Genomic DNA, 26,442 nt, shown 5'->3' on the forward strand with positions numbered 1-26,442 from the left:
TGTCCTGACGTCAGCCGCCTCCGATCCAGCCCTTAGCGCTGGCCGGAACTATTTGTTCCGGCTGCGCAGGGCTCGGGCGGCTGGGGGGACCCTCTTTCGCCGCTGAACGCGGCGGGTCGCCGCGCTGCGGCGGCGATCAGGTAGCACGCGCGGCTGGCAAAGTGCCGGCTGCATGTGCTGCTTTTTATTTTATCAAAATCGGCCCAGCAGGGCCTGAGCGGCAGCTGGTTCGAGTAAGATGGTTAAAGTAGCTAGTGTTCTTTTGCGCTGTCACTCAGAGTATACAGGATACAGACCCCTCCGTTAGTAGGGCTGGTGAATACACGGCTCAGCTCCTTAGGTTTGGGTGATAGTATCTTGGATTAACTGCATGCTTGTTTCAGGTGTGTGATTCAGCTACCAAAGAGATCAGCAGGACTGCCAGGCAACTGGTATTGTTTAAAAGGAAAGATCCATATCCCTCTCAGTTAAAGCGGTATAAAACCCTGACATAATATTCAATACAAACATGTTTTCCTACTTTTTATATGACATGCGGTTATCATATTTGCATTTGTGCATAAGTATTATTATTCATTTAGATATTATAGGTTCCCAAAAGAACAGTGTTTTGCTTTGTGAGCTGACTTTGAATTTTATTAATAACTGGTTTTATGTATTGAAGGCAGACATGCTTTGACCCTCTGTCTGTGTCGAGCTGCTTCTCCACTCCACAGAGAATGTGTCACATTCCACACGTGATACATTTAAAGTGAACCTTAAGTCAGAAAAAAAGAGTTTTACTCACCTGGGGCTTCCACCAGCCCCCTGCTGCAGTCCTGTGCCCTCGCAGCCACTATCTATGTGTTCGGAATGCGGCAACGTGTATTTTTGTACGCGTTGCGGCCCGCAATAGCGCTAATTGCAGTCGGGAATGCGGAAAAATCTACGTGTGGCCAGTCCTGTCGGGCCTGTCGGCAAAAACGAAACTATCTGGCAGCGGGGGACCAGAGGATTAGTGAGTGGCTGCGAGGGCACAGAACTGCTGCAGGGGGCTGGTAGAAGCCTCAGGTGAGTAAAACTCATTTTTTTTTTTCTGACTTAACCACTTCACATCCAGACCTTGTTTTCCCCTTATTGACCAGAGCAGTTTTGACACTTTAGCGGTGTCCTTTTTTAATCAGCAATAGCTTCATCTGTACTCGTGCCACTTAAATTATCTATATATCATTTTTTTTCGAGACAAACTAAGCTTTCATTGGGGGGTATTTGGTACAAAGTAAAATGTTCTTCTCTATGCATTTTAATAGGAAAAAGTGGGAAAATTAAAAAAAAAATGCATTGTTTCTCAATTTTGACCAATTCCTGTTTGGAAATAAAAAGTGCGATTTACATAAAAACTGTGCCGCCAGTTAAAGTCGCCCCAGTATAGATATCCAGATGTGTCCCCAGTATCACCGCCTCCCCCAGTATAGCCAGATGTGTCCCCAATATCAGCCCCCCTAGCATAGCCACATGTGTCCCCTGCGTTTGCCAGCCCCAGAATAGATTGACCGATGCACCCCAGGAATAGTGCCCCTCTTTATAGCCATATGTGTCCCCGGATCAGGATTAACCCCATTATGGCCAGATGTACCCCCAGGATTAGTGCTGCCCCCCATTATAGCCAAATGTGCCCCCAGTATATAATTACTGCCCCCCAGTTGTCCAGATGCACCAAATTAGTAAATCCCCCTCCCCTTAGTCAATTAGATGCCCCCCAACAAATATGTAACCCCCCTTTTATTTATCCTACCCCCACCCCCCAGAATCGATAGCCAGATGGCCCTCCCCCATGAGGCAGCCCACTCCGTGCAGAAATCCTAAAAAAAAATCCAACAGCAAGCAGCCTCACTCACCTACCTCGTTCCTGCGACGATCCTGAAGCCCGATCCTCTGTTCTCCGCTCTGCAGTCAGCCGCATATTGCCGGTAACCCGGGTCCCGGCTTGAGGACGTCATCACGCCGGGACCCGGGTTTCCGGCAATATGCGGCTGAATGCAGAGAGGTGATCGGAGGATCAGGCTTCAGGATCGTCGCAGGAACGAGGTAGGTGAGTGAGGCTGCTTGCTGGATGATTTTTTTTTACTATTTGTGCGCCGAGGGGGGCAGATGAAGGATCACTGCAGTTCACTACTGCAGCGATCATTCATGGGAGGGGGGTGGACTAATTGGCCAAAAGGGAACATGTTCCCTTCCATCAATTAGTATTGCAGCTGACAGTGCCGGAGGGTGTGCTCTGAAGCGCACCGTAGATATACTGTAGTGGTGGGGAAAGTGGTTAAGGTTCACTTTAAAGAGAATCTGTATTGTTAAAATCGCTCAAAAGTAAACATACCAGTGCGTTAGGGGACATCTCCTATTACCCTCTGTCACAATTTCGCCGCTCCTCACCGCATTAAAAGTGGTTAAAAACAGTTTTAAAAAGTTTGTTTGTAAACAAACAAAATGTCCACCAAAACAGGAAGTAAGTTGATGTACAGTATGTCCACACATAGAAAAATACATCCATACACAAGCAGGCTGTATACAGCATTCCTTTTGAATCTCAAGAGATCATTTGTGTGTTTCTTCCCCCTGTTCTCATGCACTGAAGTTTCAGGCTGCTCTTTTCTTCCTGCAAACAGCTTTGCCCTTGTCTGTAATTCTTCAGTATGTGAAAGCCCAGCCAGCTCAGAGGACGATTTATCCAGCTTGTAAAAGAGAAGAGAGAAGCTGCTCTAATCTAAATAATACACAGGCAGTGTGCAGAGAGGGGCCTGGAGGGGGGAGATGCATCACAGAACCACAACACTGAAGAACTTGGCAGCCTTCCAGACACAGGCCGACAAGTCTGACAGGGGAAAGATACATTGATTTATTACAGAGACAGTGATAGCATAAAGTGCTGCAGTTAGCCAGAACACATTAGAATAGCTTTTGGAATTTATAGGATGATAAAAAACAGGATGCAATTTTTGTTACGGAGTCTCTTTAAGTAAACACAAGATAACATAATCTACAACTTGGGATGCATGCACATTTCACTGCACTGAACTTTCAAGCGCTGTGTGTAACCCTGCGAATGCTTGTCTAGTAAAAACAAAAATGCTGGTTGCATATAATATGCTGTAAATAATGTTTTAGAGCAAAGATGAAATTCTGGGTTATATTCCGCTTTAAGGTTCCCTTTAAAGAGACTCCGAAGTCTCCCTAAAATGAGGTTTTTATTTTAAAAACCTCATTACCATTATTGTCCCTCTTAAAACGCAGCAGAACCGCGGCTGAAAACCCCCTCAATCACCCCAAACTCACAGGGTACAGTCGCGGGCTCCTTCCGCATAGAGGCAGCGCAACCCTGCCTCTATGCGCGTCAATCAGCCCGGATCGCAGCCTCTCTCCCCCCCTCTGTCTTCCTTCACTGAGAGGGGCGGGGGAGAGGCGGAGATACGCGCTGATTGCCGCGCATAGAGGCAGCAGCAAAATCCACGACCAAGAAAGTCGTGGATTTTGCCTGCCGTGTACCCCCTTGATTTTGGGGTGATCGAGGGGGTTAGGGAGACTCCGGAGTCTCTTTAAAGCGTGCCTGAAGTGTCATGTGACAAAGAGGAGATGAACATAGGTACATGTAATACTAGCCAATATCAACAAAAAGAAATACAGGATATCAACCCACTAAGCTTCTCTCACCCATGTGTTATTGTGACTCAACAAAAGCAGAATATGGGGAGCTCAAAGCAGGTAAAAAAGCATACCATTGTAATATGGCAACTTCAACCAAGTACTTAGCAAGTAGACAAACAGTTACAAACATGACATGTACCCTCCCATAAAACACTAAAGGGAACCAGCTGGTGTCATAGAGCGAGCGATGTCCTAATTCGAGGGCACTCCTATCCACAGGACATATGCATGCATTTAATCTTCAGGCCCATAAATCACAAAGATGTCCCCAGATTATCCAAAAAGAATCACCTGGATTGATGAGTCACCTGTAATACCAGCCCTTGTAAGAAATTCTTTGTAGTCCCTTTCTGTTTTCCAGTATAAATGGGTAGGAAGCGCCCAATGCATACAGAAATAGTATTTCTATTGGCGGCCAATATTAAAAGAGAGAAGTAATTGCTCTCCTCTCCAGAAGATAAGGACACCAATTCAACTGGATAGCTATTTATTCGAAAATACAACTTAGGCAATGCGTTTCACGGGTCGTTGCCCGCTTCCTCGTGTTAGGAATGAACCCAACAAGATGCTGATACTGTTGCTGAGGAATGTTGGCCCATGCTGACATAATAGCAGCTCTAAGTTGGATGGTGGTGTTTCCGAGCTTTGAAGTGATCTTTCGACTTCATCACACAAATGCTCAATAGGATTGAGGTCAGGGGACTGAGCTAGCCATGGAAGCAGGTTAAACTCTGATTGATGTTCCTTAAAGAGGAACTGCAATGAAAATAACGGAATGAAAAAAAATGTACAATAATTTTGTATAAATGATTGTGAGTGATTACCCATTGTAAAATCTTTCCTCTCCATTCTGACATTATCACATGGTGGCATTTTTTACTGCCGGCAAGTGATGTCAGTGGAAGGAGATGCTGCTTTTTTGGCATTTGGAAATGGCTGTTAGTTCCTACAATGCAACAAGGCTCCCACAGTGTGATGTCAAAACCTAGGTGCTGACATCACACTGTGGGAGGGGTTTCACCTCAATATCAGCCATACAGAGCCCCTTGATGGCCCGTTTGAGAAAAAGTAAAGAGCTCGTAGGAAAGGGGGTATCAGCTATTGATTGGGATGAAGTTCAATCCTTGTATATATAAATCTTTGTGTATATATAATACATACATGTATTTCAATAGAGATGCAAAAGACTCCCAAAACTCTAGACCATTATTTTAACATGCCAGACAAGTTAGAATTTGCACAGATATCAGAAGCCATATCTTTACACTTGTAACTTGTGTGTCATGCAGGAGTGGTAGGATGCATAGGATACAGGCATGCAGTGAGGTTTTTTTTTATCAATCGCCCCCAGGTCTAATGCTAGTGATCTCTCCCGGAGATTGGACAAAGCTTTACAATATTAATCAGCCACCTGTCTTTGCTGAACATCTGCAAGATTGTTACCTTATTCAGTAAAAATATCCACATTGGGCAACTGTATTTTACTTTCTTTTCAAAATGTGGTTTGAGGCCCCCATAGCCAGTAAATAATTAAAATAGTACCATACAGTATATATTCGCATATAAGCCGACCCGTGTATAAGCCAAGGCACCCACTTTTCCCTCAGAAACCAGGAAAAGTAATTGACTTGCATATAAGCCCCCTCCCCAACATTGCCCCCACCACAGTAGCCAGATGTTCCCCGGTACAAGTCAGCCCCCCCCCCCCCCCCCCCATGGCAAGATGTGCCCCAAGGATGATACAGCTGTGTCTCGAAGCCACTAGATGGCATCATAGATATGAGACACAGCGATTGCCACACAGGAAGAATCCCCGATCATTGGACAGCTGACCCTTGCTTGCGCGCTCCGCTCCACAAGCCAGGGGACACAGGTAGTCTTGAGCACCGCAGTCTGCACACCATGTTGCAGGGGATGAGGGGCACGGACATAACGGAACCAGTTGGCAAGAGCAGGATCACTAGTGCAAGATCCTTACGCTCCTCTGCCAGTAACAAAACCTGCTCCACCATCTGTTCTGCTCCACTCACTCGCATATAAGCCGAGGGGGTAACTTTTCAGCACATTTTTTATGCTAAAAAATTAGGCTTTTACGCGAGTATATACAGTATTTATGGGTTGCAGGATGTTGGCTGTAGCTGGGTTACAAGGTCAAAATCAGTACTGAGCAGCTGAAAGTATAATGTGGCCTCTAGTGATGTCAGTGGTGGCACTTCAGGTGCATACATGAAAAAGGGCCACTGGAAAGAAAGGGCACATGGGATTGCTGCTAGTACAATATAGTTAAAATGACCAATATATTACTACTGAATTACGATAATCTTTACCTATATTTTACTATGTCTTAACCACTTCAGGACGAGGGCAATTTTCACATATCAGTGCTACTCCCATTCACTCGCCAATAACTTCAATACTACTTGTCACACCTCAATGATCTACATATTGGTTTTGGGTTTTTTTTCAGGACAAATTAGGGTTTTAGTGTGTGATAATTTTGTTTAGTAATCACCTTATTTTGTATGCATTTTACGGTCAAAATAAGGTAAAAAAAATAAATAGAAAAAAACACACTATTTCTCCACTTACATTCACTATTGCTTTACAATAAACAGCGCTAACTATAAGTTAAACCCACAAATGTTATCTGCTTACCTATCCTGGTTATTACAACATTTAGATTATGTTCCTAGTACAATGTATGGTGACAATATTGTATTTAGAAATAAAGGTGTCTTTTTTTCTGTTTTGTTTTTTCGTTCTTATTGTACACGATCAGTGATTACAAGACCTTATTTGCAAAAGTAATAGTAATATACCCTCATAGCATACATATTTAAAAAGCCAGGTTCCTAAGGCAACAATATGTTTTTTCTTTTATATTCTGTCCCTTTGTTTTAATTTCACAAGTCTTTTATTTTGGTATAGAATAAGCAAAAATTGAATTGCTTTGGATTCAGTTTGTGACTAAAAAGAATACACAAGAAATGGGACTCAACCCTAAAACTCTCTAAACTCTATTCTACTACTTATCACGGTTAAAATGTTACCGCATATGTCTCTTGTAGTTTTGCTTAAACTCTCCCAAGTTGGAAAATGACTTTTTCATGTTTGAGTTTGTCCCTACCTATTTTGTATATGCCGCGTGTCCTAACTTTAAGACGCACCAAAATGTATTCTACAACTCGTCATGGTCAAAATGATACTACATGTGCCTTATTTTGTAACAAACTGGGGGTGCACTCTACACAACTACGCTGGACAAATATATCTGTCCAGTTGTTTTTAAGTGGTTAACCTAACCCTACTCTCACACAGAACCCTCTACCGCTGCCTAACCCTAAAACCTCCCTCTACTGATGCCTAACCCTAATACCTCCCTCTACTGATGCCTAATCCTAAGACCTCCCTCTACTGATGCCTAACCCTAATACCTCCCTCTACTGATGCCTAATCCTAAAACCTCCCTCCACTGATGTCTAACCCTAACACCTCCCTCTACTGATGCCTAACCCTAATACCTCCCTCTACTGATGCCTAACTCTAATACCTCCCTTTACTGATGCCTAACCCTAACACCTCCCTCTACTGATGCCTAACCCTAATACCGCCCTTTACTGATGCCTAACACCTCCCTCTACTGATGCATAACCCTAATACCTCCCTCTACTGATGCCTAACCCTAATACCTCCCTCTACTGATGCCTAACCCTAATACCTCCCTCCACTGATGCCTAACCCTAATACCTCCCTCTACTGATGCCTAACCCTAATACCTCCCTCTACTTATGCCTAATCCTAAGACCTCCCTCTACTGATGCCTAATCCTAAAACCTCCCTCTACTGATGTCTAACCCTAACACCTCCCTCTACTGATGTCTAACCCTAACACCTCCCTCTACTGATTCCTAACCCTATTACCTCCCTCTACTGATGCCTAACCCTAATACCTCCCTCTACTGATGCCTAACCCTAATACCTCCCTCTACTGATGCGTAATCCTAAGATCTCCCTCTACCGATGCCTAACCCTAAGACATCCCTCCACTGATGCCTATTAAGACCTGCCTCTACCGATGTCTAACCCTAAAACCTCCCTCTACTGATGTCTAACCCTAAAACCTCCCTCTACTGATGTCTAACCCTAACACCTCCCTCTACTGATGCCTAATCCTAAGACCTCCCTCTACCGATGCCAAACCCTAAGACATCCCTCCACTGATGCCTAACCTTAAGACCTCCTTCTAACGTTGCCTAACCCTAAGACGCCCCTTTACCGATGCCTAACCCTAAGACCTCCCTCTACCGATGCCTAACCCTAAGACCTCCCTCTACCGATGCCTAACCCTAAGACCTCCCTCTACTGATGTCTAAGCCCTCCCTCCACTGATGCCTAACCCCAAGACCTCCCTCTACTGATGCCTAACCCTAAGACATCCCTCTACTGATGCCTAACCCTAAGACCTCCCTGTATCTATGCCCAACCCTAAGACCTCCCTCCACCGATGCCTAACCCTAAGACATCCCTCTACTGATGCCTAACCCTAAGACCTCCCTGTATCTATGCCCAACCCTTAGCCCTCCCTCCACTGATGCCTAACCCTAAGACCTCCCTGTATCTATGCCCAACCCTAAGACCTCCCTCCACCGATGCCTAACCCTAAGATGCCCCTCTATCAATGCCTAACCCTAAGACCTCCCTGTCACCTTTCAAGAAAAACATTTCTTTGTTACAGCTGATACAAATCCTAAAATCTGCACTGTTTCTACTTCCTGATTCATGGAAACAAACATATTGTTAACATCCTGTGCTTTCAAATGAGCTTATCTGCCATCTCTGCCATGGCAGTCATGTGACAATGGGGAGAGATCAAATTATAACTTGTGATTTGACACAAATGAGGGGGAATTGAACAGGATAAACTCTCTAAATACTTACAGGGTGCATTTCTCTGTGTTTTCCTTCTGCCCTGTGCAAGAGTCCAGGTCCACTTTAACAACTTGCCGATCACCGCTAGGAAACTGTTAGACGGAGAAACCGCCGTCTATTAACACAGTACAGCGCTGCAATCTACGACAAAGCTGTCCCCCTGGAACACAGGAGCGCAATCAGCCGATCGCTGTCATAGGCTGGCAGGGGGAGGGAGGGGGATTAAGAAATTATAACAAAAATAGGCATATTTATTTTAAAAATAACAAAAATATTGACAAAAAATAAACAAACATTGGGGGAGGATTCAAAGCCCACCAACAGAGAGCTCTGTTGGTGGGCAGAAGAGGGGGGGGGGGATCACTTGTGTGCTGAGTTGTACAGCCCTGCAGCGAGGCCTTAAAGAGGATCTCCAGTGAAAATAATGTAATAAAAAAGTGCTTCATTTTTACAAAAATTATGTATAAATGATTTAGTCAGTGTTTGCTCATTGTAAAATCTTTCCTCTCCCCGATTTACATTCTGACATTTATCACATGATGACATTTTTACTGTGGGCAGATTATGTTGCTGCTGCTTGCTGTTTTGGCCGTTATTCCTGTCTCTGAACATTGTTACATTGTGGCAGTTTGCCAGGAGCACCGCGGTCCTCAGAGCTTCTTGTGGGAGGGGTTTCACCACAATATCAGTCATACAGCGCCCTCTGATGGTCTGATTGGGAAAAGCAATATATTTCTCATGTACAAGGGGATATCAGCTACTGATTGGGATAAAGTTAAATTCTTGGTTGGAGTTCCTCTTTAAAGCTGCAGTGGCCTATTTTGTTAAAAATGGTCTGGTCTTTATGGGGGTTTAAGCCCGTGGTCCTTAAGCAGTTAACATGGTTGGAAATATTTGATCTTGCTTGAGGTTTTAGACAATGATGCCAGTGTGCAAAAAAGAATGGAAAGATAATTTTAAATAGCAAAATAATACTAATTTAATTTAGCAGAACTGATATAGGTTACAGTATTTTATAAAGCGCAACTGCTGGAGAAAAAAAAAAATCATAGAAGCTGATTTACAAGCGGCTTAACCATTTAAGCCTTTTGGATGTAACTGCTATGTCCAAAAGGCTGCTGCTGTGTGCTTCCCAGGCCAGTCGCGCGCGCTCCTATGCTGGCGCCTGTTAGCCCGGAGATCAATGAATGGGAACACAGTTCCCATTCGTTGATCTAAGTCCCTGTTAGAAAGACCGATGGCTTCTATGAGAAGCTGCGATCATTCTAAGTGTTACGTTCCCTCTGCACTTCCTGTAAGCGTACATGTTACGCTTGCAGGACCCAAAAAAAGGGCCATCTTGTGGCTAAATAGTAAAACTACGTCTCCATACTTTTTTTTTTTTATAAATAGACACACAATTACATTTAAAATTAACGGTTTACCTCCCACACTCTCCAAAAAGTACCCAAATAAAATCTTTAATTAAAAAAAAAAACCATAAATAGTTACCTGAGGGTCTGAACTTTTTTTTAATATGCATGTCAAGAGCTTATATTTCTACTATTGTTTTAAATTATAAGCTTGTAAATATCGATGGACGCAAAACTGAAAAAAAATGCACCTTTATTTCCAAATAAAATATTGGTGCCATACATTGTGATAGGGACATAATTTAAATTGTGTAATAACCGGGACAAATGGGCAAATAAAATATGTGGGGTTTAGTTATTGTAGTATGTATTTGTTTAAAGCAATAATGTCTGAAAACTGAGAAATAATGATTTTTCCAATTTTTTTTAAATATTCCTGTTTTAATGCATTTGGAAAAAAATAACTCTTAGCAAAATGTACCACCCAAAGAAAGCCTAATTGGTGGTGGAAAAAACAAGATATAGATCAATTCATTGTGATAAGTAGTGATTAAGCTATTGACAAATTAATGGGAGGTGAAAATTGCTTGGATGCATAAGGTGAAAAAACACTGAAGGCTGAAGTGAATAAAGGGCACCTAAACTGAGAATTATATGGCGGCTGCTATATTTATTTTATTATTTTATTTTCCGTTTAGGACTGAATTTTAAACAGCAGCCATTACATTCTGGTGTAAAATCTCCTTCATCCAGCTGCAAAACAAACAGAAGTAAAGACCCTTTGAATTCTCAGTGCTAAAACCTGATCATCAGTGTTTCCACAGCCAGATACAAGTGTTATTTATTTATTTATTTTTACTTTTCAGGACATGGTGCTAAATTTAATCTTCCGTTTGATTTTCTCATTTGCACCAATAACAAAACTAGTTTTTTTTAACACTTGCTGCACAGAAAAACAGCAAGGGACTTAAAGAGAACCCGAGGTGGGATTGAAGAATATCTGCATACAGAGGCTGGATCTGCCTATACAGCCCAGCCTCTGTTGCTATCCCAAACCCTCCTAAGGTCCCCCTGCACTCTGCAATCCCTCATAAATCACAGCCACGCTGCTGACAAACAGCTTGTCAGAGCTGGCTGTGTTTATCTCTATAGTGTCAGTCTGCTGCTCTCCCCGCCTCCTGCAGAACTCCAGTCCCCGCCTGCATCCCTTCCCTCCCTGCTGATTGGAGGGAAGGGGCGGGGGCAGGGACCGGAGCTATGCAGGAGGCGGGGGAGCAGCTGAGACTGACACTACAGATGTAAACACAGCCTCATAGCATGGCTGTGATTTATGAGGGATTGCAGAGTGCAGGGGGACCTTAGTGGGGTTTGGGGTAGCAACAGAGGCTGGGCTGTATAGGCAGATCCAGCCTCTGTATGCAGATAACATTCTTTAAACACACCTCGGGTTCTCTTTAAAGGGATACTGTAGGGGGGTCGGGGGAAAATGAGCTGAACTTACCCGGGGCTTCTAATGGTCCCCCGCAGACATCCTGTGTTGGCGCAGCCACTCCCCAATGCTCCGGCCCCGCCTCCGGTTCACTTCTGGAATTTCTGACTTTAAAGTCAGAAAACCACTGCGCCTGCGTTGCCGTGTCCTCGGTCCCGCTGATGTCATCAAGAGTGCACAGCGCAGGCCCAGTATGGTCTGTGTCTGCACAGTACACTCCTGGTGACATCAGCGGGAGCGAGGACACGGCAACGCAGGCGCAGTGGTTTTCTGAGTTTAAAGTCAGAAATTCCAGAAGTGAACCGGAGGAGGGGCCGGAGCATTGGGGAGTGGCTGCGCCAACACAGGATGTCTGCGGGGGACCATTAGAAGCCCCGGGTAAGTTCAGCTCATTTTCCCCCGACCCCCCTACAGTATCCCTTTAAAGAGGCACCGTAGTGACATTTAGTAAAATGCAGCAAATCATTCAGGATACCCATGTTTATGGTAATTTTCCTGGATTTAGCATCAGAGACGGTTCCTATATCTATATAACTGTATGATGCTTTGCCCTCCCAGTGATGCTTAGCATAGGGTGTTTAACTATGTGGAATTCTACCACCAAAGCATTCTGGTTCGGCACAATTCAGTAAAGGCACACAAACCAGGTAAATTAAGAATTAGGGGACATAAAGGTACCTATTTTAGAAAAAAGGGGTATGTATATATATATATATATATATATATATATATATATATATATATATATATATATATATTTGGGCCAATTTTTTTTTGAATGTTATAACCCCTTTTAACTTCATTACAGCTTCAGGGGCATAGATATGCGTATTGGGCTGTTTGTAGCAGCGAGCAGGTGCGTGCCTAAGGTTAAAATCTCTCCTCACTATCTTTGTTCTCTCTGCTCTCTCCACTCCTCTCTCTTTTTTTTTTTCTTCTTTACTCTTCTTTATTTTTCTACCCTTTCAGTGTAATGCTATCTGATAAAGCTAATAAACAGGAAAATGTATACTTACTGTATATTCTGGTGCATAAGCATATACTTTTTAACCCTTGAAAATCTTCTGAAAAGTCAGGGATCGTCTTATATGGCGGGTGATACTCAATGCGCATACGCAACATGCCGATTAATAACTACTGGGTGCTGGAGATTCGGCGGTCGCCGCATATGCTGGGGGTGAGCTCATCGCTTACGCTGCAAGGTCTGCGACCCCCAGGGTATGGAAAAAAGAGATTACGCTGTGCCCATAAAACACGCCTCTTCCACCAGTCTGGCCCGCCCTATCCTGTTACCGCCTGTCAGATCTGGCTGCTGAGGACTGTAGTGAAGCGGCGCACATGTGTGAGATCTGAGAGGCAGAGAAGGAGGTATATGGGATACATGGGCGGGGCCAGAAGGGTGAAAGAGGCGTGTTTTATGGGCACAGCGCGATCTATTCTTCTATACCGCTCTGATAAGCAGGTAGACAGGGAGAGCTGACCAATCAACTTATGGAGAAGGAGAGTTGACCAATCCAACCAGTCAATCACCTGTATACTGTTATATACTGGGTACGACATACAGCACAGCACCTGTATCTGTTCATACATAGCACCCGTATATGATGTTTTTTTTTATTTGTTGTGTATTGGAAGAGGGGTAGTCTTATATGTCGAGTATTTCCCAAACTCTATGTTTTAACTAGAAAAGTTGGGGGGGAAGAAGTTGTCTTATACGTCCAGTTGTCTTATACACCGGAATATAAGGTGCCTACCGTAATTTACCTTTCCTGGTGAAACTCCATGTTGTCACACTTCCTGGTCATGTGACGATAGGGAGCCATCAGAGAAAAGTAGTTCTCTGTTTCTGCCCATAGGCTCTCTATTTAACTGTTTGCCCTATACTAGACAGCACTCCATTCACTCCTGAAGACTCCAGCTTGCTTGCTACAGACAGGTTCACATTATGGCTGTTTTCTTTGTGCCCTTTTACCTTCAAACGACAGTGTTTATTTTTAGGCGTATTGTATAGTACATAAGTAAGTTTTAGAGCTAGAATAATATGTACTGTATAATTTTGTAATTTGTCCTTTGTGTTAGCATTTCAATCCCTTATGTTATCTCTTTTTTTTTCTAGTGATTTTATCCGCTGTGATATAAATCTCAGGTTAACATCTTTTTGAAATTAAGCAACCATGGTCGGCAAATGAGCTACTAAGTCAATGTGTGCAATGATCATTTTCATTACAGTGCTAGCAATAAGGCATATGTGGAGTCTCTGGTATTTGCATATGAGTAATCGTGTTTAATTTCCGTGTTTTTGTTCTTGGTTGCAGGTGGCAAATTATGGTCCTACTTAAGCAAGTTTTTGAACGGAAGCACAGAAGGAAGCTTTGACGTCCCCTTGGCAAAAGGCTCCTACTCCAGCGATGATCTTCTGAAGGCTCTCGCTCCTTGTCCGCGCAACAGCATCGAGTCCAGGGATAGCGCCGGTGGGAACAGGCTTTCGGTTCAGCCGCTCCACAGCAGCCTTACGTTAAGCTCGCAAGATGACAGCAGCACGCAAGATGAAGAGGGGAGAGAGAGTCCCCTCAAATGGGCCGATTCTGCCTCCAGCTCGGAAGAGGAATGCACAACAAGCTATTTAACACTATGCAAAGAGTACGGGCAGGAAACAATCGAGCCCGGAACCTTAAGTCATGACCCGTTAATTAAACTGGGAGATGGAGACAGTGCCAAAGATTTAGACATCTTGCAAAAGCCTCTTCCAAGCAAGCTCACCCTGGGTGAACTGAAAATATTACAGGATGGTGAGCTGGAGGCTACAGGCCAGACCACACTTTCTGAAGCTCTGAACAAATCCAGAAACAGCCCCATGGAGTTCTTTAGGATAGACAGCAGGGAGAGCACCAGTGACCTGCTTGGCGGTGACCTTGTCGAAAAGGTGCACAGCCCAAAGCCTGAAACTTTCAAGCCTTTTTCTCCATTCCAAGATGATGATGTTGACTCTGAGACTCGAAGCCTAGACATTGACCAACCTAGCGCAAGACCTCAGGACACCATCAGCAGAAGTTCTAACGACTCTGTCCCCGTTATATCTTTTAAAGATGCTGCACTTGATGACGTTTCTGTCCCCACCATATCTTTTAAAGATGCTGCACTTGACGATGTTGGCAGTGTTGATGAAGGAAGGCCAGATCTTCTGGTAAACCTTCCTGGGGCAGAGCCGTTAGACACAGAGGAAAGTCATAAGAAGTCTTACTCTGAGAATGTTGTCATGGACTCCAAATTGCTTGAAACTCCTGATGTATTACAGGTAAAGAGCAGCCTAGATCAAATTATTGCTCCTCAAGAAGGCTTGCACATAGCTGAACATTCTCCTAAAGACTCGTCTCAGAACATAACACTATGCCCGGTCAATACTGCCAACATCGAGAGATCTGGATTATCAACAGATTCAAAAAATTCAGACTTACTGTATAGCTTGAACCCTTTAGAACATGGATCGGTCAAACCTCCTTCTTCAACCGCATCCCGGACCTCTTCATCCTTAGACCTTACTAGCGAACAATTTTCAGATACCGGCACTCATAATATCCTCCCTCCGGCCACCTCTGAGTTAACATCAAACCTTTCCCGGCTTCAAATCAGAATCGAGGACGCAGACGAGCTCCCTAATAGGAGAGAGTCGCGAGAAGACCGAGAGATACACAAAATTTTCCAGGAGCTGGATTCCAAACTGTCGGAAGCCTCCCATTTCGTCCTCCCCGAGTCCTGCATCCGGAGATGGGCCGCCGAGATCGTGGTCGCCCTCGACGCTCTCCACCGGGAAGGAATCGTGTGCCGCGATTTGAACCCAAACAACATCTTATTGAATGACAGAGGTCAGGAACTTGTTCAAAATGCATTTCTTTCTCTTTTTTTTCTCCCCCCCTCTTATTTTTTTTTTTTTTATTCCGATGTTGGTTCCAATTAACTGGGTAGGCGTTTTATCTTGTAATTAGTATCTTCATTTCCTGTCTGCAGCTTCATTATCAGCGCTGCAAATTCACCCACTGTAATAGCTTCTAGTACTTAATGATGCCATTATTCTTAATGATACTGTTTTTAGCTAGAAAGGAACGTAATTACAGTTCACTTGTAGGGAAAATGGAAGGGAAACGTGTTTTGATTTCTCCCGTCATTTTGTTTTTAGGACACATTCAGCTAACGTATTTTAGCAGGTGGACGGAGGTTGAAGATTCGTGTGACAGCGAGGCGCTGGAAAGAATGTACTGTGCCCCAGGTTAGCTCAATCGCTTCGCGCATTTCCCTTGAAAAGTAGATTAGCAGCTTTCATTTCCTCCCCGCAGCTCGGGCAGCGCTACTTTTATTGGATGTGTAAGTTAATGCATGGCCTGATATCCACACTAATTCCTGTCCTGTCATGTCAGATTGCAGATATGGCTAATAATTGAAGCCTTCTTGAATAATAAGCGGGTGCTTGTGCGTCTCTTCGTGTCAGTCCGTTATAGAGACTGGCAGAAGTACTACGCACTGGCTGATGAGATAATTGGTTGAGGAAAGGGTTAAGGAGGAAGAACGCATCAGCAGGTGAAGTCTTGAGTTCTCTGGTAAGATAATTGGCTTGAAGCCCCATCTCACACACACATGTTTTTCTTAGTCCTGTGCAGGTATTTGGTGGCACGAATCATTTTTTTACTTGTTTAGTTTGTGTAGAAGACTGTCAGCTGAGTGAAATGAATCGGGATTACGGCACAACTGTAACAAAAAACTCAGCCCCTGGGGAGTACTTACCTCAGAAGGGGGAAGCAGGGGCAAACCCAGGATTTTCAAGGGGGGGATTCCTGAAAGATCTCTCTCAGCCACGCACAATACAGTATAATAATACGGTAGGACATCATGCTGGGTACACATAATCCAATTTCCAGATCAACCAACAACGGGATTGATCAGGAGCAGTTTGGATACAGATAATAATGAGGACAGTCGACATTGGTAATGAAGGGGAAAGTGAAGCATTCACACAGCAGGGCACAGGGTTGTGCTCATACCTGACATTGTGCTCATAATTCCCCAAAGCTGCTCCATGCTCTGTACACACGCTGTTGCTCCATGCTCTGTACACACGCTGCTGCTCCATGCTCTGTACACACACTGCTGCTCCATGCTCTGTACACACACTGCTGCTCCATGCTCTGTACACACACTGCTGCTCCATGCTCTGTACACACACTGCTGCTCCATGCTCTGTACACACGCTGCTGCTCCATGCTCTGTACACACGCTACTGCTCCATACTCTGTACACACACTGCTGCTCCATGCTCTGTACACACACTGCTGCTCCATGCTCTGTACACACACTGCTGCTCCATGCTCTGTACACACACTGCTGCTCCATGCTCTGTACACACACTGCTGCTCCATGCTCTGTACACACGCTGCTGCTCCATGCTCTGTACACATGCTGCTGCTCCATCCAAAGTCAACTGTAGCTGGGAAAGAAAGGGGGCAGTGCTGTGAGCTGCAGGATACCTGCAGTTATTCTGTTGTGTCAGCTTGTGCCTGTCCCCAGACACTGCACCGGCCCTGGTCTGAGGGGGGATTCTGGGCAGCTGTAATCCCCCCCTGCATTTGCCTATGAGAAGCCTCTGGATCCTAATGAGGCTTCCCCCATCCTCCTCCCTCCAGGATCCAGCACTGTCAGCCCCTGAAGCTATAGCGCCTGCAGTATTTACCTTTGTGTCTAGAGCGCAGGAACAGTAGCGGCTTTCCGTTGGCCCCCAACGGAAATAGCCGAGCCCGATCGGGACCGCTCTACTGTGCAGACGCAACTGCGCAAGCGACTTGCGAACCCAATCGCGCTCGGCTACTTCCGCCGGAGCCCATCGGAAAGCCATTACTGCGCCTACACTTTAGCTGGGAAAGTAGATATTTATATCGCCGCTGTTCGGGGGCTGCCAGAGCTGGATCCTGGAGTGTGAAGAAGACAGGGGAAGCATTATTAGGATCCAGAGGCTTCCCCCTACCCAGGGAAGTATTGTAGATAAGGAAAACCGTATCTACCCACTTGCTATTAGATCAGATTTCAGCAGGAACGCAATCTCATGGTGTGAATACAATGGGGGGGGGGGCAGGTCGACAACCATGAGCCCACTATGGTGTAGTATTAAGGGTCCGTTCACACTAGAGCATTTTGCCGGCGATTTCGGCACAACGCTCAAGCACTAGCACTTTTTAACTGCCTAACGCCAATTGCCATCAAGTCCTAGGGCTCTAATTTGCATGCGATCGCACGCATCTCATGCTCGGGGGGCGGAGCTCCACCCCCTCTTCAGTCTCCGAGAGGCTATTGCAGCTCGGGAGACTGTTAGACGGCGAGATCGCCGTTTATTTACGCAGCGCTGCGATCAGCAGCAGCGCTGCACTGGGGACAGCCGTGTGACACGGCTGTCCCCTTGGGGGACAAGAGAGCGATCGCTGTGATAGGCTGTCTGGGGGAGGGAGGGAGAGAGGCTGGCTGGGGGAGGCAGAGTAAAGGGTTTAAAAAAAAAAAGTGAACATAAATATTTATAAAAATAAATAAACTGGATCAGAGAACTCTGTTGGTGGGGGGAAAAAGGGGGGGGGGGGGGGAATCACTCGTGTGCTGTGTTGTGCGGTCCTACAGCTTGGCCTTAAAGCTGCAGTGACCATTTTAGCTAAAATGTGCCTGGTCTTTAGGGGGGTTTACCACTGTGGTCATCAAGTGGTTAAAGCGCTAGTGCTATAATACCCTATGGGCCCGTTCTTACTTGGGCGATTTGTGATTAACGCAAATCGCCAAACGCAAACGGGTAGCCTGCACCATTTTCAGGCGATTTCCCGGCTATCACGCTTCAGTTCTATGGAAGCGCTAAACGCGATCGCGGAAAAATCACTGCAGCGGCCAGTGATTTTTCTTTGTTAAATCGCGGGAAAATCACTCCCGCAAGTTTTGCGCTTTTTAGTGTGAATGGGACCTTAAAGGATTGTTGCAGGAGACAAAACTTCAACAGCTGAAATAATACAAGTGTGGGTTACCACTTAGGCAACCACTGTAAGAAGTCGCTCTCTGTAGTAGCCTGAAAGGGGTGAAATGACGGAAATAATTGCCCGATTCCCGCTGTTCGGACGGGAAATTGCATTGTGTGTGCCAGGCATAACGTTGATATCTTGTGTACACCCTTGGTGAAGGGGTGTCACCTCCTTTTTCTACATCTACGGAGAGCGACATTCTTAAAGTGTACCAGAGCTGATGAAATATAAAAGTTTTATACATACCTGGGACTTCCTCTAGCCCCATCCGCACGGATCGCTCCCACACCGACGTCCTCAGTCTTCCCCCTCTTCAGTACCGGGTCCCGGAACTTCAGCCAGTCGCGGCCAGTCTGCGCAAAAGAACGTATCTCTCCAGCAGAAAGGCCCAAGTATGTATAAAGCATATTTTATCAGCTCTGGTACACTTTAAACCCGAGTCCGGTCGGGTGTCATCTCCCCATCTGCATTTACAGTGCTTGCCTTAGCGGTAAACCAGGTTTGGGAGTACATTTTCGCTTCTACAAATTTATATCTATAATGGTGGCCATACATGTTACAATTTTTTCATCCAATCTAACCATTTCTATGTAATATAAGGCAACTGCCTAAATTATCCTTTCAGTATATTGACTAAGGGCTCATTCACACTAAGTGCTGCGCTGTCAGTTTTGACGCAACGCCCATAGTGCACGATCCACATGGCAACATGAAAGTCCATAGACTTTCATGTTACCATTCACACTACAGGTGTGCGTTCCCATGCGTTACGATGTAACGCTTCTGGGGACATAAAATCACACGACGCACACGTTTCCCGACGGGTACGGCTGCCGGTGCCTGCGCCTCTAGCGCTCCCCGATGTGCATTCCGTGCGTTGACAACGCAAGCACGAAATAGGGTTCGTGCTTGCGTTGTGTAGTGTGAATGAGCCCTTAATTTACCCCTATACTATATAGAAATGGTAAGATTGTATGAAAAAATTGTACCATGTATGGCCACCATTACTTTGACATATTACACTATTTGAGCTCTCGACTGTTTTTTCAATGGATGCAGAAGTAATTTCTTTTTTGATAATGGTGTTTTCTGAGATGATAGAAAGTGTGGGTAAAAGTTTCAGATCGGCTTTAAAGGGAACCAGAGGTGAGTGGTATCTGGAGGCTGCCATATTTATTTCCTTGTAAATAAACCATGCCAGTTACCTGGCAGCCTTGTTATTTTTCTCTCGGATGAGTCAGAATACCTAATCTGCTGTATGCCTGTTCAGGGGCTATGGCTAAAATTATTAGAGACACAGGGCAGGAGGACAGCCAGGCAACTGGTATGGTTTAAAAGGAAATAAATATGGCAGCCTCCATATCACTCTCACCTCAGGTATCCTTTAAAGCAGTGTTCCCCAACCCTGTCCTCAAGGCCCACCAACAGTGCATGTTTTGTAGAAATCCAGAGGTAGGTAATCAGCTCAGCTAAGACACTAATTACCTCACCCGTGAGTGTTTGTGGTTTTCTGCAAAATATGTACTGTTGGTGGGCCCTGAGGACAGGGTTGGGGAACTCTGCTTTAACAACTTGACGACCAGGGGATTTCTGTCTGATTTGTGCTGCGTGGGCTCTCCAGCCCGCAGCACAGATCAGGATTATGCCAGGGCGATCAGACTTACCCCCTTTTTTCCTTTTTTCCGTCCTGCGCATTGAAGGATAGGCTTCAGCCTATCATATGCCGGCGATCCCCGGCCAATCAGAGGCCGGGGATCGCCGATCTGCCTTACGGCGCTGCTGCGCAGCAGCGCCGTATGATGTAAACAGCGGGGATTTCTTCCCCGCGTGTTTACATTTTGCCGGCGAGCCGCGATCGGCGGTTTTCCGGCTGTTCACGGAGACACCCTCCGTGAACGGACATGGAAAGGCCGCTCGTCCGTTTCCATGGAAACCCGCAGATGACCAGTTTACGCCAGTCGGCGTTAGCTGGTCGTCAAGAGGTTAATGGGAACCTTAACTGTGAGGGATATGGATGTTTCCTTTTAAACAATACCAGTTGCCTGGCACCACTGCTGATCTCTTTGGCTGCAGCAGTGGCTGAATCACACCTGAAACAAGCATGTCCAGTCTGACTTCAGTCAGAGCACCTGATCTGCATGCTTGTTCAGGGGCTGTGGCTGAAAGTATTAGAGACACAGGATCAGTAGGAGAGTCCGGCAACTGGTATTATTTTAAAAGGAAAAATCTATATCCTTTTCAGTTTAGGTTCCCTTTAAAGAGAATCTCTATTGTTAAAATCGCACAAAAGTAAACATACCAGTGCGTTAGGGGACATCTCCTATTACCCTCTGACACAATTTCGCTGCTCCTCGCCGCATTAAAAGTGGTTAAAAACAGTTTTAAAAAGTTTGTTTATAAACAAACAAAATGGCCACCAAAACAGGAAGTAGTTTGATGTACAGCATGTCCACACATAGAAAATACATCCATACACAAGCAGGCTGTATACAGCCTTCCTTTTGAATCTCAAGAGATCATTTGTGTGTTTCTTTCCCCCTGCAGCTCTCATGCACTGAAGTGTCAGGCTGCTCGTTTCTTCCTGCAAACAGCTTTGCCCTTGTCTGTAATTCCTCAGTATGTGAAAGCCCAGCCAGCTCAGAGGACGATTTATCCAGCTTGTAAAAGATAAGCGAGAAGAGAGAAGCTGCCCTAATCTAAATAACACACAGGCAGTGTGCATAGAGGGGCCTGGAAGGGGGAGTTCATAGCAGAACCACAACACTGAAGAACTTGGCAGCCTTCCAGACACAGGCTGACAAGCCTGACAAGGGAAAGATACATTGATTTATTACAGAGACAGTGATAGTATAAAGTGCTGCAATAAGCTAGAACACATTAGAATAGCTTTTTGAACTTGTAGGATGATAAAAAACAGGATGCAATTTTTGTTACGGATTCTCTTTAAGGCTTCTTTTACACTGTCAATTGCAATTCTGATTCCAATTTTCACTGTATTGTAGCAGCAAAAAGAGAAAAACGCAGCAAGCAAGACTTTTGTTTTTAATCGCTTCAAAAATCAAAATTGTGTAAAGTTGCATCAAAACCGGAATCGCATGTAGTGTAAAAGAGCCCTAATGGGAAGCAGGAAAATCGGGCGCATATGACAAGTGGACAGATCGGGCGCCGCCATTGACTCCAATGTTAAATATCGGCTATTGGACGCAAAACTGGATGAATCGGGCGCCCATTAAACTATTTTGCGCGTATTATTTATCGGTTTTCAATGCTAAAACGGGAAATATTGTTATGAAAATTGTTTTCACAATAATCATTTTTTTTATTAGCGTTTTAAGTTTTCAATATTTTGATATTTTTTTATTTTATAATTTTTTTTATACACTTTTTTTTTAATCCATTTTAAATTCGTTCTTACAATCATTATTACGTGAATTATCATCTTGACATATAATTTAACTTTTTTATATCTTTTTTACATTCTTCTTGACATTTTTAATTTCAGGGGTCCTATTGAGAACTATAATTATGTTAATTATCATTTTCACATGTAATTTAACTTTTTTTTTTATAAATGTTACATTCTTTTTGACATTTTTAGGTCTTAGGGTTAGGCACCACCAGGGGGGTGGTTAGGGTTAGGCACCACCAGGGGAGTCTTAGGGTTAGGCACCACCAGGAGTGTCTTAGGGTTAGGCACCACCAGTGGAGTCTTAGGGTTAGGCACCACCAGGGGAGTCTTAGGGTTAGACGTCAACAGGGGTGTCATAGGGTAGGGCACCACCTGGGGAGTGGTTAGGGTTAGGCACCACCGGGGGGGGGGGTTAGGGTTAGGCACCACCAGTGGGGTCTTAGGGTTTGGCACCACCAGTGGGGTCTTAGGGCACCAAAAGGGGGGTGTCTTAGGGTTAGGCACCAAAAGGGGGGGGGGTGTCTTAGGGGTAGGCACCACCAGGGGTGTCTTAAGGTTAGGCACCACCAGTGGGGTCTTAGGGTTAGGCACCAACTGGGGGGTCTTAGGGTTAGGCACCAACAGGGGTGTCTTGGGGTTCTATGTGAGAGTAGGGTTAGGTTTAGTAGTAATGAAACAAACTTTGACTCTGCTCAAACTTATTTTTTTGAATTGCGTAAATCACTTACACTTAAATAGGGCCTGCTCAGGAACTTTTGTAGGGCAGGAGGGGTCGCAGCATAAGAGGAGAGCGTTGCCGCAGGACGGTGTGGAGGGGGGACATTCCCCCTCCCTCCCTCACCTTCATGCAACTTCCTGTGTAAACAGGAAGTTGCTCTTAGAGAACGGAAGACCTCCGGTGTTAAGGACAACATTAAACAAGAAAAGTATCCATGGTCAACAAAACCAAGCAACCACTGACTTCATGTGGAAAAAGTATATAAATTTTATTTAATGACGTGTCCAAACAGATAAAAACAAAAACAAGTCTCCAGTGTGGCTGAGAGGGAATGTATGAATGATCAAGTAATGGGTTAATAATAATCAGGCAATGGGGGTGAGGAAATCTATGACAAATCACATATATTTTTAACCATGATAGCCTGAGCAGCATCTACTCCTAAATACAATATTCCTGAACACATGCATGTAATCGCTGTCAGTATTATACAGATAAATGCCTCACCGTTCCGATTGCACTGACCCTCACAGCCCCGCCGGAGACAAGAGACCTCACATGTATCGCACCTCCTACGGTGCTTCTTCGGAGAAGGAGGTGTTAAGGAGGTATGTGCTCAGCCTGCCACCGCCGCCCGCTGCCACCAATGATTGCAGGAGGGGGAGCGCTGAGGGGAAGCGCTGAGAGGAGAGCCCGAGGTGGGGGGGGGGAATGTCCCCCCTCCCCACCGATCTGCCACACTCTCCTCTTATGCTGCGACCCCTCCTGTCCCCCAAAAGTCCCTGAGCCGGCCCCCAGGGATCGCATCCCCTATTGTTACGCCAGTGCAGATATTTTTGTACTTATTATTGTAAAATAAGAAATTTGGCTATATCCTGCGCCTTTTTTCACAGCGCCTCAATTTCATGCACTCCTGACTTGTGCTTACATCTGTTGACTTTTACTTACCTGGGGCTTCTTCCAAAACTCCAAAGTCTGTGAGGTCCCCCGGTGTCCTCTTGGTCCCCTCCCACTGACGGCTCCGTAAGCTGTATGACCCAAATGCTAGACAAGACAAGACAAATAACATTTATATCGCACTTTTCTCCTGGCGGACTCAAAGCGCCAGAGCTGCAGCCACTACGGCACGCTCTATAGTCAGTAGCAATATTAGGGAGTCTTGTTCAAGGTCTCCTTACTGAATAGATGCAGCTTACTGAATAGGCGGAGCCAAGATTCGAACCCAGGTCACCTGTGTCAGAGGCAAAGCCCTTAACCAGTACACTATCCAGACGTGCCGACTGTTCATGGGTAGTCCCATCCGTACGCCCATCTCTATTGTACTCCTGTCACCAGGATTTTTGTGCGCATGCGTGGCTCATTCTCTTGAGTGGGGAGAGCGTCCGAGAAGGGCATGCGGATGGGATCCCGCGTGGTGTTCTGGTTCTTCATCTTACAGAGCCAGCAGGAAATGCAGGAGGCCCAGAAGACGCCAAGGGAATTACGGGGGGCTGAGAAAAGCCTCAGGTAAGTACAGGTTTAAGCACAATTCAGGTGTGCTTTAACCACTTGACGACCAGGGGATTTATGGCTGATCTGTGCTGCGTGGGCTCTCCAGCCCGCAGCACAGATCAGGATAGAGCCAGGGTGATCAGACTTCCCCCCCTTTTTTCCCCACTAGGGGGATGTCCTGCTGGGGGGGTCTGATCGCCGCCTGCTTGCTGCGCTTTGCGGGGGGGGGCTCTTCAAAGCCCCCCTCCGCAGCGTTCTCTGCGCTCCGTCCCTCCCTCTCCCTCCCCCTGTGAGCTGCGCAGGACGGATATCCGTCCTGCGCATTGAAGGATAGGCTTCAGCCTATCCTCGGCCAATCAGAGGCCGGGGATAGCCGATCTGCCTTACGGCGCTGCTTCGCAGCAGCGCCGTATGATGTAAACAGCGGGGATTTCTTTCCCGCGTGTTTACATTTTGCCGGCGAGCCGCGATCGGCGGCTCTCCAGCTGTTCACGGAGACACCCTCCGTGAACGGACATGGAAAGGCTGCTCGAACGAGCGGCCGTTTCCATGGAAACCCGCAGACGACCAGTTTACGCCAATCGGCGTTAGCTGGTCGACAAGAGGTTATTGGGAACCTTAACTGAGAGGGATATCTGAATAACACCAGAAACAAGCATGCAGCTAGTCTTGTCAGATCTGACTTTAAAGTCAGAAACACCTGATCTGCTGCATGCTTGTTCAGGGGCTATCTAATAGTATTAGAGGCAGAGGATCAGCAGGGCTGCCAGGCAACTGGTATTGCTTAAAAGGAAATAAACATGGCAGCCTCCATATACCTCTCTCTTCAGTTCCCCTTTAACTTGACAACAGATTTTACCATGACAGCTCTGCATTCTCGAACTGGAATTTTTGGTCTGAACAATGATTCCCCCATAATGACATATGGTAAAGATTTATCTTGGGAAAGAGATTGGGATGATGTTCAATCCTTGGTTAAAGTGACACCGAAACGAAAAAAAAACGTTTGTTATAACGAATGGTATGTGTAGTATGGATACGTAATAGAACATTAGTAGCAAAGAAAAGCGTCTCGCATTTTTATTTTCAGTTATATAGCTTTTTAATATAACATTGCATCATTCTGTCATATTTGCAATGTACAAACCACACTCTGTATTTTAAATTAAGAAGCAGAGCTAGTGACCCTTTCAACTCCCCTGCAGTAAAACCTTATCTGAAGCTGCCACTCACTGTTTATTTGATGAAGTGCTTCAAAAAATAGGACTGTATCCCACCCAAGTTAAGTCTTAGAGCTCAGAGCAGCTCTTTTGACAACAGATAACTCAAGTTTCTTAACTCTTCCTGTACTGGAAACAATATGAGACTCTTTTACTAATGTTCTATTTCTTGGCTGTACTACACATACAGTTCATTATCTCACAAGTTTATTTTCACTTCAGATTCCCTTTAACCTCCTTGCCGGTTATCCCGAGCTCAGTTTGGGGTAACCTGCGCAGGAGGATTTCTCAGGCCCCGCTGGGCCGATTTTCACAATTTTTTTTATTGCACGCAGCTAGCACTTTGCTAGCTGCGTGCATATCTCGATCGCCGCCGATTCGCCGCTACCCGCCGCGCCCCCTCCCCCCAGACACCATGTGCAGCCTGGCCAATCAGTGCCAGGCAGCGCTTAGGGGTGGATCGGGATTCCCTCTGACGATCGGGACGATGTGGGTGACGTCATCCCGCCATGGCGATGGGGGAAGCCGAGCAGGAAATCCCGTTCTGAACGGGATTTCCTGCTTGCAAAGATCGCCGGCGGCGATTGGAGTAGGTAGGAGGATGCCGCTTGTCAGCGGCTAGCGCTAGCTACATGAATTTAAAAAAAAAAAAAATTTAAAGTGCTGCGCCGCCCCCTTGCCGACATAATTGGAACGGCAAGGGGGTTAAAGTGACATTTCGCCTTATGTTGAAATCACTTTGCGCATCCCGTCACATTCGCAGCCTACGCCAAGGATGGGCACATGTTCCCCTGCGCATCTCTTACAAGGGCAAACTCCCCACAGAAAGAGAATATTCTATAAAATCTGCAAATTGCCTTTTGCCGTGGGCCCGCACTGTTGTAGCGCACAGAAAGACAATGCTGGATTCCTCCTCTTTTCTACCAGTTCCCTCCTGAGCTTTGCCCTGCTTCCCTCCCCCAGCCTTGAACCAATGACTGCCATTGTGTCACGCAATCGTTGTGGGCGGGACAGGGGGAGTGACACAGGATGTAAACACAATCAGATGAGATTTTGTGAAAAGGAGGGTGGGAAGGGACACATGCTACTACCTCATTGCTGGGCGTTTGCTGGTGC

General features: G+C 45.6%; 1 protein-coding gene across 3 annotated transcripts in view; it reads left to right on the forward strand.

Moving 5' to 3' along the window:
* Positions 1–26,442, forward strand: part of RPS6KC1 (ribosomal protein S6 kinase C1) — a 224,987-nt gene that overhangs the window by 166,405 nt on the left and 32,140 nt on the right. For all 3 annotated transcript variants that reach the window (XM_068232950.1, XM_068232949.1, XM_068232951.1), the window contains 2 exons: positions 13,767–15,314; positions 15,626–15,715. In XM_068232950.1, the coding sequence (XP_068089051.1) occupies positions 13,767–15,314; positions 15,626–15,715 (1,638 nt within the window). The remainder of the gene's footprint in view (positions 1–13,766; positions 15,315–15,625; positions 15,716–26,442) is intronic.

This window comes from Hyperolius riggenbachi, chromosome 4, assembly GCF_040937935.1.
Source record: "Hyperolius riggenbachi isolate aHypRig1 chromosome 4, aHypRig1.pri, whole genome shotgun sequence".
NCBI classification, from domain to species: domain Eukaryota; kingdom Metazoa; phylum Chordata; class Amphibia; order Anura; family Hyperoliidae; genus Hyperolius; species Hyperolius riggenbachi.